Source organism: Rhipicephalus sanguineus, chromosome 9 (genome assembly GCF_013339695.2).
Source record: "Rhipicephalus sanguineus isolate Rsan-2018 chromosome 9, BIME_Rsan_1.4, whole genome shotgun sequence".
Taxonomy (NCBI): domain Eukaryota; kingdom Metazoa; phylum Arthropoda; class Arachnida; order Ixodida; family Ixodidae; genus Rhipicephalus; species Rhipicephalus sanguineus.
This window is the reverse complement of record NC_051184.2, coordinates 31,576,806-31,590,164: the sequence shown is the minus strand read 5'-3', so window position 1 is coordinate 31,590,164 and position 13,359 is coordinate 31,576,806. Positions and strand designations below refer to the sequence as shown.

The 13,359-nt window shown below is 49.4% G+C and overlaps 2 protein-coding genes across 2 annotated transcripts in view; both read right to left on the bottom strand.

Moving 5' to 3' along the window:
- Positions 1-2,808, bottom strand: part of LOC119404918 (DNA repair endonuclease XPF) — a 29,100-nt gene extending 26,292 nt beyond the window's left edge. Inside the window, exons 1-6 of the mRNA XM_037671611.2 lie at positions 2,564-2,808; positions 2,382-2,478; positions 1,886-1,968; positions 1,644-1,766; positions 1,501-1,558; positions 549-701 (exon numbers count right to left, since the gene is read on the bottom strand). Of these exons, the coding sequence (XP_037527539.1) occupies positions 549-701; positions 1,501-1,558; positions 1,644-1,766; positions 1,886-1,968; positions 2,382-2,478; positions 2,564-2,637 (588 nt within the window). The 5' untranslated portion in view covers positions 2,638-2,808. The remainder of the gene's footprint in view (positions 1-548; positions 702-1,500; positions 1,559-1,643; positions 1,767-1,885; positions 1,969-2,381; positions 2,479-2,563) is intronic.
- Positions 2,809-3,069: 261 nt separating this feature from the next.
- LOC125759816 (uncharacterized) lies at positions 3,070-5,108 on the bottom strand. The gene has a single exon (XM_049419119.1). It carries the CDS (start codon positions 4,929-4,931, stop codon positions 3,237-3,239), a length of 1,695 nt encoding a protein of 564 aa, XP_049275076.1. The 5' UTR covers positions 4,932-5,108; the 3' UTR covers positions 3,070-3,236.
- Positions 5,109-13,359: the final 8,251 nt, after the last annotated feature.

Genomic DNA, 13,359 nt, shown 5'->3' with positions numbered 1-13,359 from the left:
CTACTTTCTATGAATCAATATCAAGAAATCGCATGGAAACACATCTAACGAAAGGCTCACTGTCTAATGAAGTGAACAGACCATGAAGCCAAGAAAGGCATAGGGACATTATTTGTAGTTTTTAACTATAGTGTTGTCATATATGACAGAACACAGAAAGGAATTAAAGAGGACAAAAAAAAAAAAACTTGTCGTCAGTATACGCCTTACCGACAACTTTCAGATAACACATCTGAATGCTGTAGCTTTGGTCCCTACCAAATGAAAAACTTTCTTCATTCACTTTTATCCCTTTCCATTTCATGTCCTAATTACTACACTACAATTAAAAATTAAAAATTACGTTAATCCTACCACTTCTCTTAATCCCCTTAAGCCCTTGCCTACCACTTTTGTTCTTTCACAGGCTCACTGTGTGCATTAATTTTCTTATGCTCTGTTGCGTTACGATAGTTATACTAGCATACATTTACAAAAGACCACAATTTTTTGTTGTTTTTTTTTTCTTTTCCAGCAGTAAGAACGCTAAAAAGTTGTCATAAAGGTACCTTTCTCTTCTCTAGGGATGCAATAACGTCAGCTTGGAACCTTGGCCAGAGAAACAGCTTTTTCACAAAGAGATTCCTCATCATGCGTTGAACTTGCGAGAAACCGTGGGTGAAGGCCACGGCACTGTCGGAAAGGCCCTTCACAAATCCCGTCTGCAAATCAATAAAATTTATAAATAGTTAAAATTCAGGAAACATTTCACATGCAACTTCAAATCAACCACCACACGCCAACAACTTAATTAGTTAGCGAGTGTCATTCGCAGTGGCCTTCCTTTAGTTAGGAAAAAGCCCCAGTTGAAGGCTGCTACGGAAAACTCTATAAATTAAAATGTGGTTTAACACCAATGAATGAAGCTGTAAGAAAACCAAAAAAATTATGTGGGTTAAGTTTTAACAGCCCTTGTGAATGTCAAGCTGTCTACGTACCTCACAAAAAATAACTGAGACAATTTCTAAAAAATGCAAAACTAAGAAACCAGTCACATCGCAGTTTTATTCCCTTTATATTACTTCCGCTGCACAAAGATGGACGCAAAATTTTTCCTGTGTGAAAGCATGAAGCAGAGCCTTTTTTTACTTATTTATTTTTTTCAGATATTGATACATATACAATGTCAACAGACAATTAAGCCCAGACTTTTGTTTTATTCTGAGTAGGAATTATATGGTTGTCACTTACATATTTCCACAATTCTTTACACTCGTCGGTACATTGGGAAACTATAAAGTATTACGCAACGTTTGACACCAGAATAAAAGGCACTAAGGCACAGTTTCCACAATTCTTTACACTCGTCGGTACATTGGGAAACTATAAAGTATTATGCAACGTTTGACACCAGAGTAAAAGGCACTAAGGCACTAAGGACGTATGCTTATAATGTGCATGCCCACAATAAACACACACAATGCGTGCCTTTTCTTCTTTTTCGAGGAGTGTAGTTCATACCTTGTTCTTCTGCCGATACAGTCTCAAAATGAAGGCTTCCTGACAAGACTCCAGTGTTCTGAAACAGTTTTATTTATACAGGCTCTTCCTGTTCAATCATTATGTGACCATAATACGAGCAAAAATGGTCGTAAGATACTCACTTGTGAGCTCGATACACTATGATGCCCGTTATGAGATCGATGGGGACTCTCTCCATAAGCATGTCAACAACAAGAATCCGTGACGTCACAAAGAGGACACCTCCGGCTAAATACACGTCAGTCCTGTAAACAAAACATGCTACAGTTCACGTTTTCAAAAGTAGATCGGATATATTTGGATTCAAGGCTGGTTTACTGGCAGCGCAAGCGGATTAATGTGAAGGCAAAATGTTTGTACTTGCCTCTCCTTTGTGCCACAGTCAGCGGTTATAGATTTTGGGAGCGGGTTTACATTGTCTGCTTGAAGCTGGCTAATGAAGAATTCCTGAAAAATGACAGAAGGAACCATATCATCTTACTACGTCTTAGCAGCATAGGTCGGCAAACTCACTCATGGATCGACTCACGCAGACTCGGATAAGGCCGTGAGTCTGAGTGAGTCCTGGTGAGTAATACTTTTGTGAGTTTGAGTCCGAGTCCGGAGGAAGAAAATTTCGGTGATTCCGAGAGAGCCTTAGGCGCAAAGTATATTTTTTGAGTGAGTCTGAGTGAGATCCATATTTTTATTTTTATTATTTTTTTTTATTTTTGCCGACCTATGCTTAGAAGTAATTTAGCTTGTTGATGCCTGCTCATAGCGGTCGTGTGTGGACCTGAAGCGATGGCAACGTTACCAAATGTTACGGCTACGTTCACTGGTAGTATAGCTTTTGTAAAATAATAAAAGAGTACGCTCACCTCTTCTTCAGCTGTCGTTCCCAGTACTAAAACGAGACTGCCGGGGTCATTGTGAACTTTCATCAAGCTCAACAGCAATCGCTCTATGCCAAGGCCTCTGCATAAATATCATCGAGTCGGTAAACGAACGCAACGGAAGCGCAAGGCTGGCTCAAGGAACATGACAAAAAGTGACAGCTTACTTGGCTACTATGACTAGACCATCTTCGTTGTGAAGATCCAAGAACATTTGTGTTTCGAACTCGAGCAAAGACATTGTCAAGCAGTTCCAGGCCTGTTGGAGAATAGATTCGTGACCAGTGCAGCGACGGAAGCGAGTTAGTTAAGTTATGATCGCTGCATTTAGTTTCCCAATCATGAAATTACAAGCACAAACACAGACGCTTTAGCATGTCCGCGCACGAACGACAAATGCTCAGGACGGCGCCATACTTATCCGGAGCCAAGCCAAATTTAACGTAAGCCAAGGCACGAAATGGCGAAACCGAAACTAGGTACGGAGCTGGCGTATCATTCTTTGGTATCGATATTCGTAGCACCAGAATCCTTCACTGGTAGCACTAAGGGCGTGTCTGTAATATGCTAATATCTAATTTCGTAGCTGATGTTGACAGTGCGACTTGTATTGTAAGCTGTGTGCCTTGCACGGATGAGCGCCGTGTTTGCCAAGCATTTGGTCAGTTACCAGCCGCGCGATTTGTATCAATAACGACCTCATTCCATGCAAGTGCCATCACTGCTGGAACGCATTCATGCCAATCCACGTACTCTATATGCAACACAAGAACTTTATTCTACGCAAAGACACTCAAAGCACGCTGGCAAGGAAACACTCGTTCCTGACACGGCGCAACCTCACAACGGTGGCATAAACAACACAGCGAACGTGGCGACAAGCAAGATGACTGCCGAGTGCCCGCACTTGCAGCCGTCAGCAGTAAGCATCCGCTGGCTGCCTAACGTGGTGTCGTTCTCGTGCATGGGCACGTCGACCTTCACGACGCCGCCATCGAGGCCCTGCGCTCGGCCGTCCATCGTGTCGTTCGGGTGCTCCTTTACGGGCGCCCCGCGTGGAAATTCTCGCACTTTCAGGATGCGCACGGGCATGTGCTGCTTCTTGGAGTCCGACGGGGCGGCGCTCAGGTTTGCAGCGGTGAACATGGCGCCAGTCTCTACGGTAGCAGTAGCGGCGTTTGTTCCGGCTGTGCCCGTAGCGTTGAGGAGGGCGGTCAGGTTATTCGGGCCTTGAGGGGCCACCAGATTCCCCACGCAGCGTCCGTTGTTCTCGAGCGTTCCTGGCGGGCACTGGCAGGTACCCGAAGGGTTGCACTTGGCCCCTATGTCCTTGCAGTCGTTGTCCGTGCTACACGGCCCGCTGACCGTCTTGCGAGGAACGCAGACGAGGTTGCCTAGCGGCGAGGTCTCCATCTTGAACGTCTCCACGCAATCGCACTCGCCCTTGCTGCCACAGTGCGAGTTGTTCGCGGCGTAGGTACACTGCTCGTCGTAACTGCACGGCCAGCCGAGGTGCGCGGCAGCCCGGCACGTGACATGCGACGAGTTTAGGTGCACGGGATGGCCTCCATCGCAGCGACACGCCAGCGAACTGCCGCAGACGGCGTTGCGCGACGCGCACTCCGAGTCGTTTCGGCAGAAGTCGCCGTACGGCGAGTCGATCTCGACGCGCTCCTTGAGCAGGTTGCCGTCGACGCTGGCGACGCACTCGAAGACGTACTTGCCGGCGGGCGCCGGCAGCGTCTCCAGCCGGTCCACCTGGATGCGCAGCGACTTGAGGAAGAAGTCCTTGCGTCCCGAGATGACCGAGCGCTGGACGACGTCTTCGAGCGGTTCATCGTTCAGGGTCCACACGATGCTCGCCGAGTCGTGGTAGCCCGCGCTGCAGAACAGTTCCACGCCACCGGAGTTCTCGACGACTGCCGGCACCGGGTAGACCGAAAGGCGGCCCAATTCGACCCTCACTGTCGCAGGTCCACTCGAAGGCGTGGTCTCAACACTCGGGGTTGTGACTTCCGCTTTTGGTGTCGTAGATAGAGTTGTCGTTGACGTCGTAGCCGCCGTGGTCGTAGTGGTAACGACGTCTGATTTCACCAGGGGCACGACAGAAGCTTCGTTGACTGGTGCCACGGCGGTTGGCGCTTCTTTCGCGGTCACTGGTGTTTTTTCTGGTCGCTCCTTTGCCGTTTCAGTTGCGACAACCGCGGCAATGGTCGAAGGTTGTGGGGCGGCCTGTTTGTCACCCGACAAGGCGGGCTGTTGGGCCAGCATCGCTGCCAACGAGTCGTCCTTGCCGCTTCCGCTTGGCGGCACGGGGTCGGGCACCTCGTACTCTTCATAGGCTGTTCCGTTGATGATTGTAATGTTGACTCCTGCGAGTGCTGCTGCGGCCAGCACTTCGGCGCTGAGCGTGCCGTTGAAGTTCTTGTCCGCCGCAGCTGCGGACGGAGCTTGAGACACCAGCACTACCTCGTCGGCGTGGGACGTAGGCAATTGTTGGAGGCACAAGCATGCCAAGAGCGCAAGTCGCAGCATGACTGTGGGCGCTGGCAGCAACTTGGCAAACTCTACTGAGATGTAAGACCTCGATGAAGCCCCCCTGGTAAAGCCGGGCACAGCGGGCCGCGTCCGCTCTGCGTCGCGTCTGTGCGGCGTCTCTTTCTGGTCGTCTTCGTCGTCTCTGTCTCTCAGGCGTAGGCTGTCTGCGTGCAGACGCTAGCGCGCAATAATATTTTATGATGGCGTCGGCTCGCGGGTGACAACATAATCTCGAATCCGGGCACGCGCGTCTGTGGCGCTTTGGAACGCCCTTTCGGACGCTGCCGAACCGATGTAGAAGTTGTGTGCTGGTGTATCTATGCCTGTGGCGCTAATTACACTTTGGACGCCCCAAGCTCGACTTTTTTCATTCTGCTTGCAATGGAGCGCTAGCAGGTGGAAGTTAGAAGCCGTGCGTAATTTTATACTAGTCATCATTAGCGTCTCACTTATATTTATGTAAACGTCCGTTACTCTTCTGTGAACATTTTCATCCATCCAGCACCAGCTAGGAGATCCTTTGCTATGTGTCAAATTTTACACGTCAGAGGCAATTGGTATCTCCACACAGGTGGACACCAGTGTGGACACGCCACACTGGTGAACTCTCAGAAGGATGTTCAGAACGTTCTTGAACTCTTACGTGATTGGTTCACACCCACTTTGGGGGATTGGCCAAGAAGCGGATAGTCTAGCACAAATTGACAGATAATTCGTATGACTAGTGAAAAAAAATAGTTTTAGAATAATCGATATAAATTAATAATCGTAACCATATTGATCCAATTAAGCACTCGCTTGTCGTCGTTCTCTTCTTCTACTTCGGCCACTGGCCGCTCCACAGAACAGCGCTTCTCACGGAGGGCGCTGGCGAAGTGCCAGCATGTTGCAGTTGCAGATTCAGTCGCATTTCGATGGAGGCGAAATTATTTATATACTCATTTTAGAAGTCTGCGGCATCTCCTATACAACTTTAGAGGTCCGCGGCATAAGGGGGTTGCACACAATGCCTGCACCAATGGGCGCGCACTCCAGACTGGCGTCACGAGTCGGACGGCCGGTGACCCTGCCTTCGAGGAACTGCCAAGTGCATAAGTCGTAGAGGCGATCGGCTGCCGCGCTTCGGTCGACTGGGCGGGGTCTCTACGGCCTTCTTAAACACCTTTCTTAGTTATATTGGAATAGTCTCATTATTGACGTATGACTCTTCACGAGTCATATGCAGCAAAAATTTTTCGAATCCGTCAAGTCTAAGTGGTGTTACCAAATTATAGAGATCACGTTCCGCAGCTTTCTCTCTCAACTCAACGCCGCGAGCGCGCGGAAAGCTGCGCGGGTCGTGAAGGGAGGGAGGACGGAGGTGCGAGGAGGCGCCGAAGAGTTACGTCAGCGCCGGCGGCATTTTTTTTTTCTTCATTTTTTTCTCTCTGGCGTCTCGGCACAACCACGTGGTCTGTGGCGCCACTTCCGGTCGGCTTGCGTGGTCGTCGTCGAGCGGAGCCCATCGCACCTAAATCTAGGGACTTTAATCGCACCGTGTATCGCGCGTGCTTGAAAACTGCGAGTCGATTTGGTAATGTTGGGTGTGCACCTCGAACTGCCGTAGTGTTTTCATCGCTCTGTCAACCATGGACGCAAACCTGCGTGCGCGTTTGGAACGAATGACAGCTGAGATGGGTTTCGACCCACACTCCGATACACCGCCTCGTCGCACTGCTCGCGCTTGAATCGTATTCAACACGGCAAAGCTGCGTGCACCCTTCTCCCAGTGGCGGTACTTCGATGCTGTTTGCTCTTCGAATGCGGGCGCACAGCGAGTGCGGGCTGACAACAAAGAACTAAACACTAGAAGAAAGGATCGTGGGGCATCGGGCCGGCGCGGACCCATCCCCCGGCTGTCTGCAGCTACCGTGAAAATGCGAGTCTGCTTGGTTGCTGTGTCGCGGTTTCTCGGGAACGTGAGGCTACGGGGAGGATACGCCGAGGTACGGCTCGATGACATACTGAACAGACAGCGAACGGGACTCTCGCCATACAGCGAACACAGGTATCCTAAACTAGCCGGCGCCAGCATTGTTATCGGAGAAATGCTGCACCGCTGCCTCGGTCGGTCGTGAGAACGTGCCGACGATGCAGTTTCCAGCTGACGAGGCAACACTCGAACGGCTGCCACTCTCAACGGCAACCGGCGATGGTCAAAAGCACAGAAATATTCACGATTTCGGCACTGCGCATGTAGAAAACGCAACCACCATAGGCGTGCGCAGGGTTCCCCATTGGGGGGGGGGGGGGGCAAAGAGTCGGCGCAGCGCCCCCCCCCTTCAAAGTCAATGTATGCATGGGGCAGATTTTGCGCCCCCCCCCCCTCTTAGGTGACTAGAAGGGTCAATGTACGGGGCAGATTCTGCGCCCCCCCCTCTTAGGTGATTAGGGGGGGGCGACCGCCCCCCCTGCCCCCCCTGTGCGCACGCCTATGGCAACCACGCAACTACGAGCAGACGAGCTGTCGGTGAGACCGGAAGTGCTAATATTAATGTTTGTTCGAAGTTTTAACGGCATAACACAATATAAACATACATATTATCTACTTATTGAACTCAAAATTAACAACGAAGGTAATAATGAGGGTGTTATCGTGATATATAACATCAGCCAATGCATTAGCGCACCCAGGATTTCTCTCAGGGGGGGGTTGAACTTCTGACAAGATTACAGGAGTGCGGGGGGGGGGCAAGCACATTGCATAATATGCCATTTCCTTGCTTCAGCTGGAGTAATGCGACAACAAATAAAATACCAAATAATAATAATAATAATAATAATAATAATAATAATAATAATAATAATAATATGAATTATGATGATGATTATTCAGCGTTTTACAGAAAGGTCTTGAAATAACTTGACAAGGCCAAAAAACCGTTCAGTGGAGCAGCTGTGCACGTAGAAAATAAACCACAAATTGAACCGACATGTCGGCTGGCTGGCGGTCGCGCAATGATGTTAAATCTTTATTACTATGGCAGGTAGCGCATACAAACGGGACGCAAGAAAGGCACATGAAGACACCCAGCGCCGTGTGTGTGTTTTCGTGTGCGTTTCTTGTGTCCCGTGTATTTGCACTACCAGTGTAATAAGAAAATGCCATACGAACAAGCCCGCATGCATGGCAACTTCAACTCTTAAAAAACGCTGCAGCTGATAATTTCCTACGCTTCCTTGGAGTCTCGCCAAACTATAAATTTCAAAGCGCACTATAAATATTACTTATAAACTACATAGTATTGATTATAAATAGCATGTACAGTTCAATGCAGCACACGTACAGTACAATTCTCAGCTCACGGATAAACTGCATTATAACCACACTTACTGACTTTCCAGCGTAGATTCCCAGGTCACTCCGCGCATATAGGTTCGGCGGCTGAACCATCATTAGTAAAAATTGCCTGGTCAACGGACGTATGAGACGACGATATCTGCTGAGTTACCGGTTCCTCTATGGACGTAATCGGGCATTCCGGTGTTGTTGCTACGTCTCTTGAATATGAACACGAAATCCTTTTTGGGTAGTAGGTGAGGATGTGTTCGACCATAGCCTCGTTCGACTGGCGCTTTGACAGAGGGCTTCGGCGAGGTAGGTCATTGCCAACGCAAGCAAACTGAACGTGCACGCATGTGTGCACATCAAACGTTTTAGTTTCCGCCCGATGTACATGCAAAAAAAGAAGTGGTAAAAAGAATGGGCGAGAGACGTTTACTGAGAAAAAGAAAAGGAAACGTGCCGCCCCAACAGACCTTCCGCACTTTCCCAAGGTTCTTTTTTTCTTAGCAGACGTCGTTAAAAACATTTACTCCTTCTGCCACGGCTTCTTGCTCCTCCCATCTTTGCAACGGCCGGACTCCACATGGCATGCTTAGAGTCACTGTGTGCGTGCGATGCTGCGACAATGGCTGGCGACGCACACACTAGTTGCTCCAAGGGTTGCTCAGTAATGCAGGAACCACTCAATGTGCTTAAAACTCGTCGTGTGCTCGTGCTACGCAGCCTCCGTGGGTTCGCGGCCGCTTTGATGAACGAGCCGCTTGCGAGGTGGCCTTTCTTCTCGCCGCACTAACACGTCTCGTTCGTCCGCTGTCAACGAGGTTCAGAAAAAAGTGCGCGACCACTCCGTTGCAGCCATTAAGCGACAGACGGTGCCATTCACCAGCAGCCCCGAAAAAAATAGAAAACACGTGCGTCGAAGCTTGGCGGATGGATCAGATGCCGCCGACGCCTTCTTATCTTTAAAATTTGAGTGAGCATTGTCCCGCGTTTCAGAAACCATGCGGTTCCCTATTCGGAGTTTGAGGAAAGGACACACGTGAAGAGTGCTTCTTTTTCGGCAGGTATGGAAGGGTGCTTCAGGCGGCGGCGGTGCTTGTCGGCAAAAGAACAGAGCAGTGCAAGGGCTTGACCGGAAGGCATGAGTTGAACAGTGAAGGGGGTGGGGAGCTTTTTAGACGGACGCGTCGAAGTGGGTACGCAGATGCCTCTTTCTCTCTCTCTTTTTCTTTCTTTTTTTTTGTGTGCTGTACACAAGGGGTAGGTTGTATTGAGCGCGGTTCACGTTGTTTGGGTCGTTAACATATGTCAAGATTCATTTCCGGTAGTTGGTTTCAACTGCGAAAACTGTAGTTTAAGGAAAATTGATTCGGCTGTCCGCGTCCTCGGAATCTTCGGCTATGGGGTTGCGATCTCTTGCAAAATTGGCGACGTCGTTCCCCAATTTTGCAAGAGATCGCAAAACGACGTTCTTTCAGGTTCTCGGTTCAGCTGGTGTCTTGAATTTTCTCCTTCGGCGGCCGGTCGATGCGAGCGATGGTTTCGATCACTACTCGGATAGTAGAGACTGATGCATTTCTGTGGTGGTGTTGATTGGAAAGGGGGGGGGGGGGTTTGCTGGATTTATCAGCTTGCGTCGTGTTTTTGAAAGTGAACTGCCTTCTGAATAAAAGACTTTCCGTAGCTGTTCTTGGTGAGTTTCTTGAATATATCATCTGTTTTTCTTTTGTTTTTTCACGTTGTGCGCTGCAGTATGTTCCGGCTCTTCGCATTAATGTCTAAGACTAATATATTCCGCATTTTTGGGGGGTCTGAAGAAAACCGAAGATATCGACTTGTGTAGGTGTTTTTGCAGTGTTTTATTTTCAGGCTACGGGAAAATCCAAACACGGCCGAGAGTCTTATGTTTCAAGGGCGAATTGAATTCTCGTTCAATGAAATTTATATGAGAGAGAAAAATTATGACGTAGGATCTCTTGACGATCGAAAAACAGTCGTTTAGACGTATCTGAGAAATATTTTTGGTTGCGGCTGGAGTGAAATGAGAGCTCGTCCCTCGATGTGTTCCATTCTTATATTTGCCGTGGCATGCTCTATTGTAGTAGAGTCACTGTATATGCTACCTTTAGGTAGCAGAGTTGCGCATCTGTTTTCCAACGCCGCTAGCAACCATGCATTGCGGAGAAGCTGACGCTCGGGCCAATTTTTGTATTTCTCGACGCCGCCGCTGCAGCTCACTCAATTAACACTAGTTATCGACAGCCAATGTTTATCGCCGGCCTTCGACACGCCAGACATGTTTATCGGCGACGCGGTAGGCATGTCGCCTGCAAAAATGGAGTGCGACTTCACCGCATAGCTGTGGTTGCTAGCCGGACCTATGCGCTACTCTGCTACCTAAAGGTAGCATATACAGTGACTCTATATTGTAGTAATCAAAAGGGCAAGAAAATAAAAAAGGGGCCAGACTGACAACCCGTGAAAGCATATTTTTTCTTGGAAAGCTGCGCCCCGCCACGGTGGTCTAGTGATAAGTTATGGCGCTCGACTGCTGACCCGAAGGTCGCGGGATCGAATCCCGGCCGCGGCGGCTGCATTTTCGATGGAGGCGAAAATATGACTGAGGCCCATGTACTTAGATTTAGGTGCACGTTAAAGAACCCCAGGGGTTCAAAATTTCAGGAGCCCTCCACTACGGCGTCCCTCATAATTATATCGTGGTTTTGGGACGTTAAACCCCAGATATTATTATTAGAAAGCTGCTTCCCTGGAAATTTAGGAACGCAGAGCCATAGAGCATGCGGTTTGCGTTTTTTTTTTTTCAATTTAGGAGTAGATGAGTGCATACAACACATTTCTAGAGCCAGTCAGGAAAAGTCGACCTCAGGACCCCTCTGGATATGAACTTTGGACTCCCGGTGAGAAGGACAGCGGGGCAGATACGGTGGGGGGGGGGGGGGTTGGTCGGTCTCAGGGGGGGGGGGGTTACAACCCCCAAAACCCCCCCCCGTCGGTGCGCCACTGAGCCAATGGTGGAACTGCCTACAATCGCGTCATATATTGCGGACTAATACATCATTTGTCGAGAGAAGAGGGAGCGATTTTCAACTTACTTTGAGAATTTATTGCAACTTCCAGGCCGCTCGCTTCGCTATAATATTTGGCTCGCGTGTTCTCGGGAGCCTCGTCGACCGATTGGCAGCGCTTTTTGACCCTGCTCAAAAAGTGTTTCAGGGCCCCTTTAAGTTGTATCCCGTGTACACATAACTTGCAACTACGTCACACCGCGGAACTCTGGGATACGATTCCGTGGCATGCGCCGCCATTACCGAGCACATGGCAGCAGACGACACCGACTCAAGCTGTGCGGCTCTCGCATTTCCCGTCAACGCTGCACGTCGCAGCGGCGATTTGCGCGATATTTGGCTGCTGCTCGAGAAGTGTAAATCAATAATAATAAAAAAAAAACAGACGCGGGGACGTACTGTTTGCCAAACGTGATCACAAACCCGTGCGACCGCACGAAAGAGCTGTCCGAGAGACGGAGCACATTGATTATGCGCGCGTAAACAGGAAGGACCTCAGAAGGTGCACAACGTTTGTGTGTGCGGGTGTCACTTCATAACAGGCAAGTTATGCTTCCGAATCCCCTCATCTTTTCCCCGAATGTACCACTACGGAGTTATGCGCCAGGTCAATTTTTGTCGAAACGTGAAGCACCGAATTGAACACAGCGATCGCGCCTTGGGTTTAGGGAGGCCCTCTTAGCTCTTCGGTGAAACGAACACCGACTGGGCGCCAAACATGTTATTGGGCCATGGTTTTATGCAGCAATCAGCGACGAAATCTGTACAGTTTGAGTGCCGCTGTAGGTGATTCGTGCGAAGTCGTTTCAACCATTACATGCGACATCACTGACGACACTGCAGGCTGCATAATGTCCTGAACGATTCCCGTTCGTCGTAAGCGCAAGGCAAACGATCAAAACACGCGCACTACGCCGAACGATCCGCGCACGAACGTAAACACAGCGCTATAACAGCGCGGTCACTGAGACAGGGGCGTAGCCAAGGGGGGGGGGGGTTGGGGGGGTTCAAACCCCCCCCGAAATTTTTCAGTTTTGCTTGCGTATATATACACGCACACATACAAACGCACGCACGAACATACATAAAGTATGGTTGAACCCCCCCGAAAAAAATTTCTGGCTACGCCTCTGCACTGAGACGTATGTGCTCGGTGATGGCGGACGGAAGACAGGAACTGACGTCACTTGCAAGTTATGTACTGTCCAATGTCAGTGCTGAAGAACCCCACGTGTTCGAAATTATCCGAAGCCCTCCACCCATGGAGGAAGGAAAAATAAGGAGAGGCCCTGACGTCACATTCGTGAAGCCTCCACATCGCAAACACCCGCATCGCCTCCTAGCGAAGGAGCCTCGAAATATTTCGCGCCGGGTCGTTTGTGAGCGCATGCGCGTTTCGAGCCCTTTTTTTTTTTCGCCGTGCAAGCGGCGCCGCAGTCAGTATAAGTGTTCTGTGGCGCAGTCGATTCACGCGTGCTGCTCCTTGTGTGTGTTCTTTAGGAAAGCTACGCAATGCCCAGCTGTTGCGTATGGTTGCGTACACCCGGTGCAAATCGCGTGCACTGCGGAAAGTGCCGGCTGTCACTTTTCATGTGTACGTACACGTTCGCTTCATTGCTGATCACTAATGCATGGTTTATGCATGCGAAGCTCTCGGATGTGCGCTCTGTTGCTTCTTACTCATTGTGTCAACTCAGAACACACGTGAACTTTCGTTTTTGGCGTCTGACGCGCCGTACATAACATGCGCCGAAGGCATCGTACGTTTTTAGAGTGTGTCGTTCAACGAAAGGGCAATAAACTTATGTTGTTGTTATCGGACTACGTGATGTATGTATTGTGCGGTGTGCGCTCGCTGCGTGCTTGTTGTTGTGTGCGTACTGGAATTACAAACTTTACGTGCACGATCGCGTATACAATACAGCGGTGCCCTATTTTCGACGTAAAGTTGCGTCAACTATAGGTTGGCGTTGCGCCAAATACTACAACGCTCACTCCATATACACGAACAAAG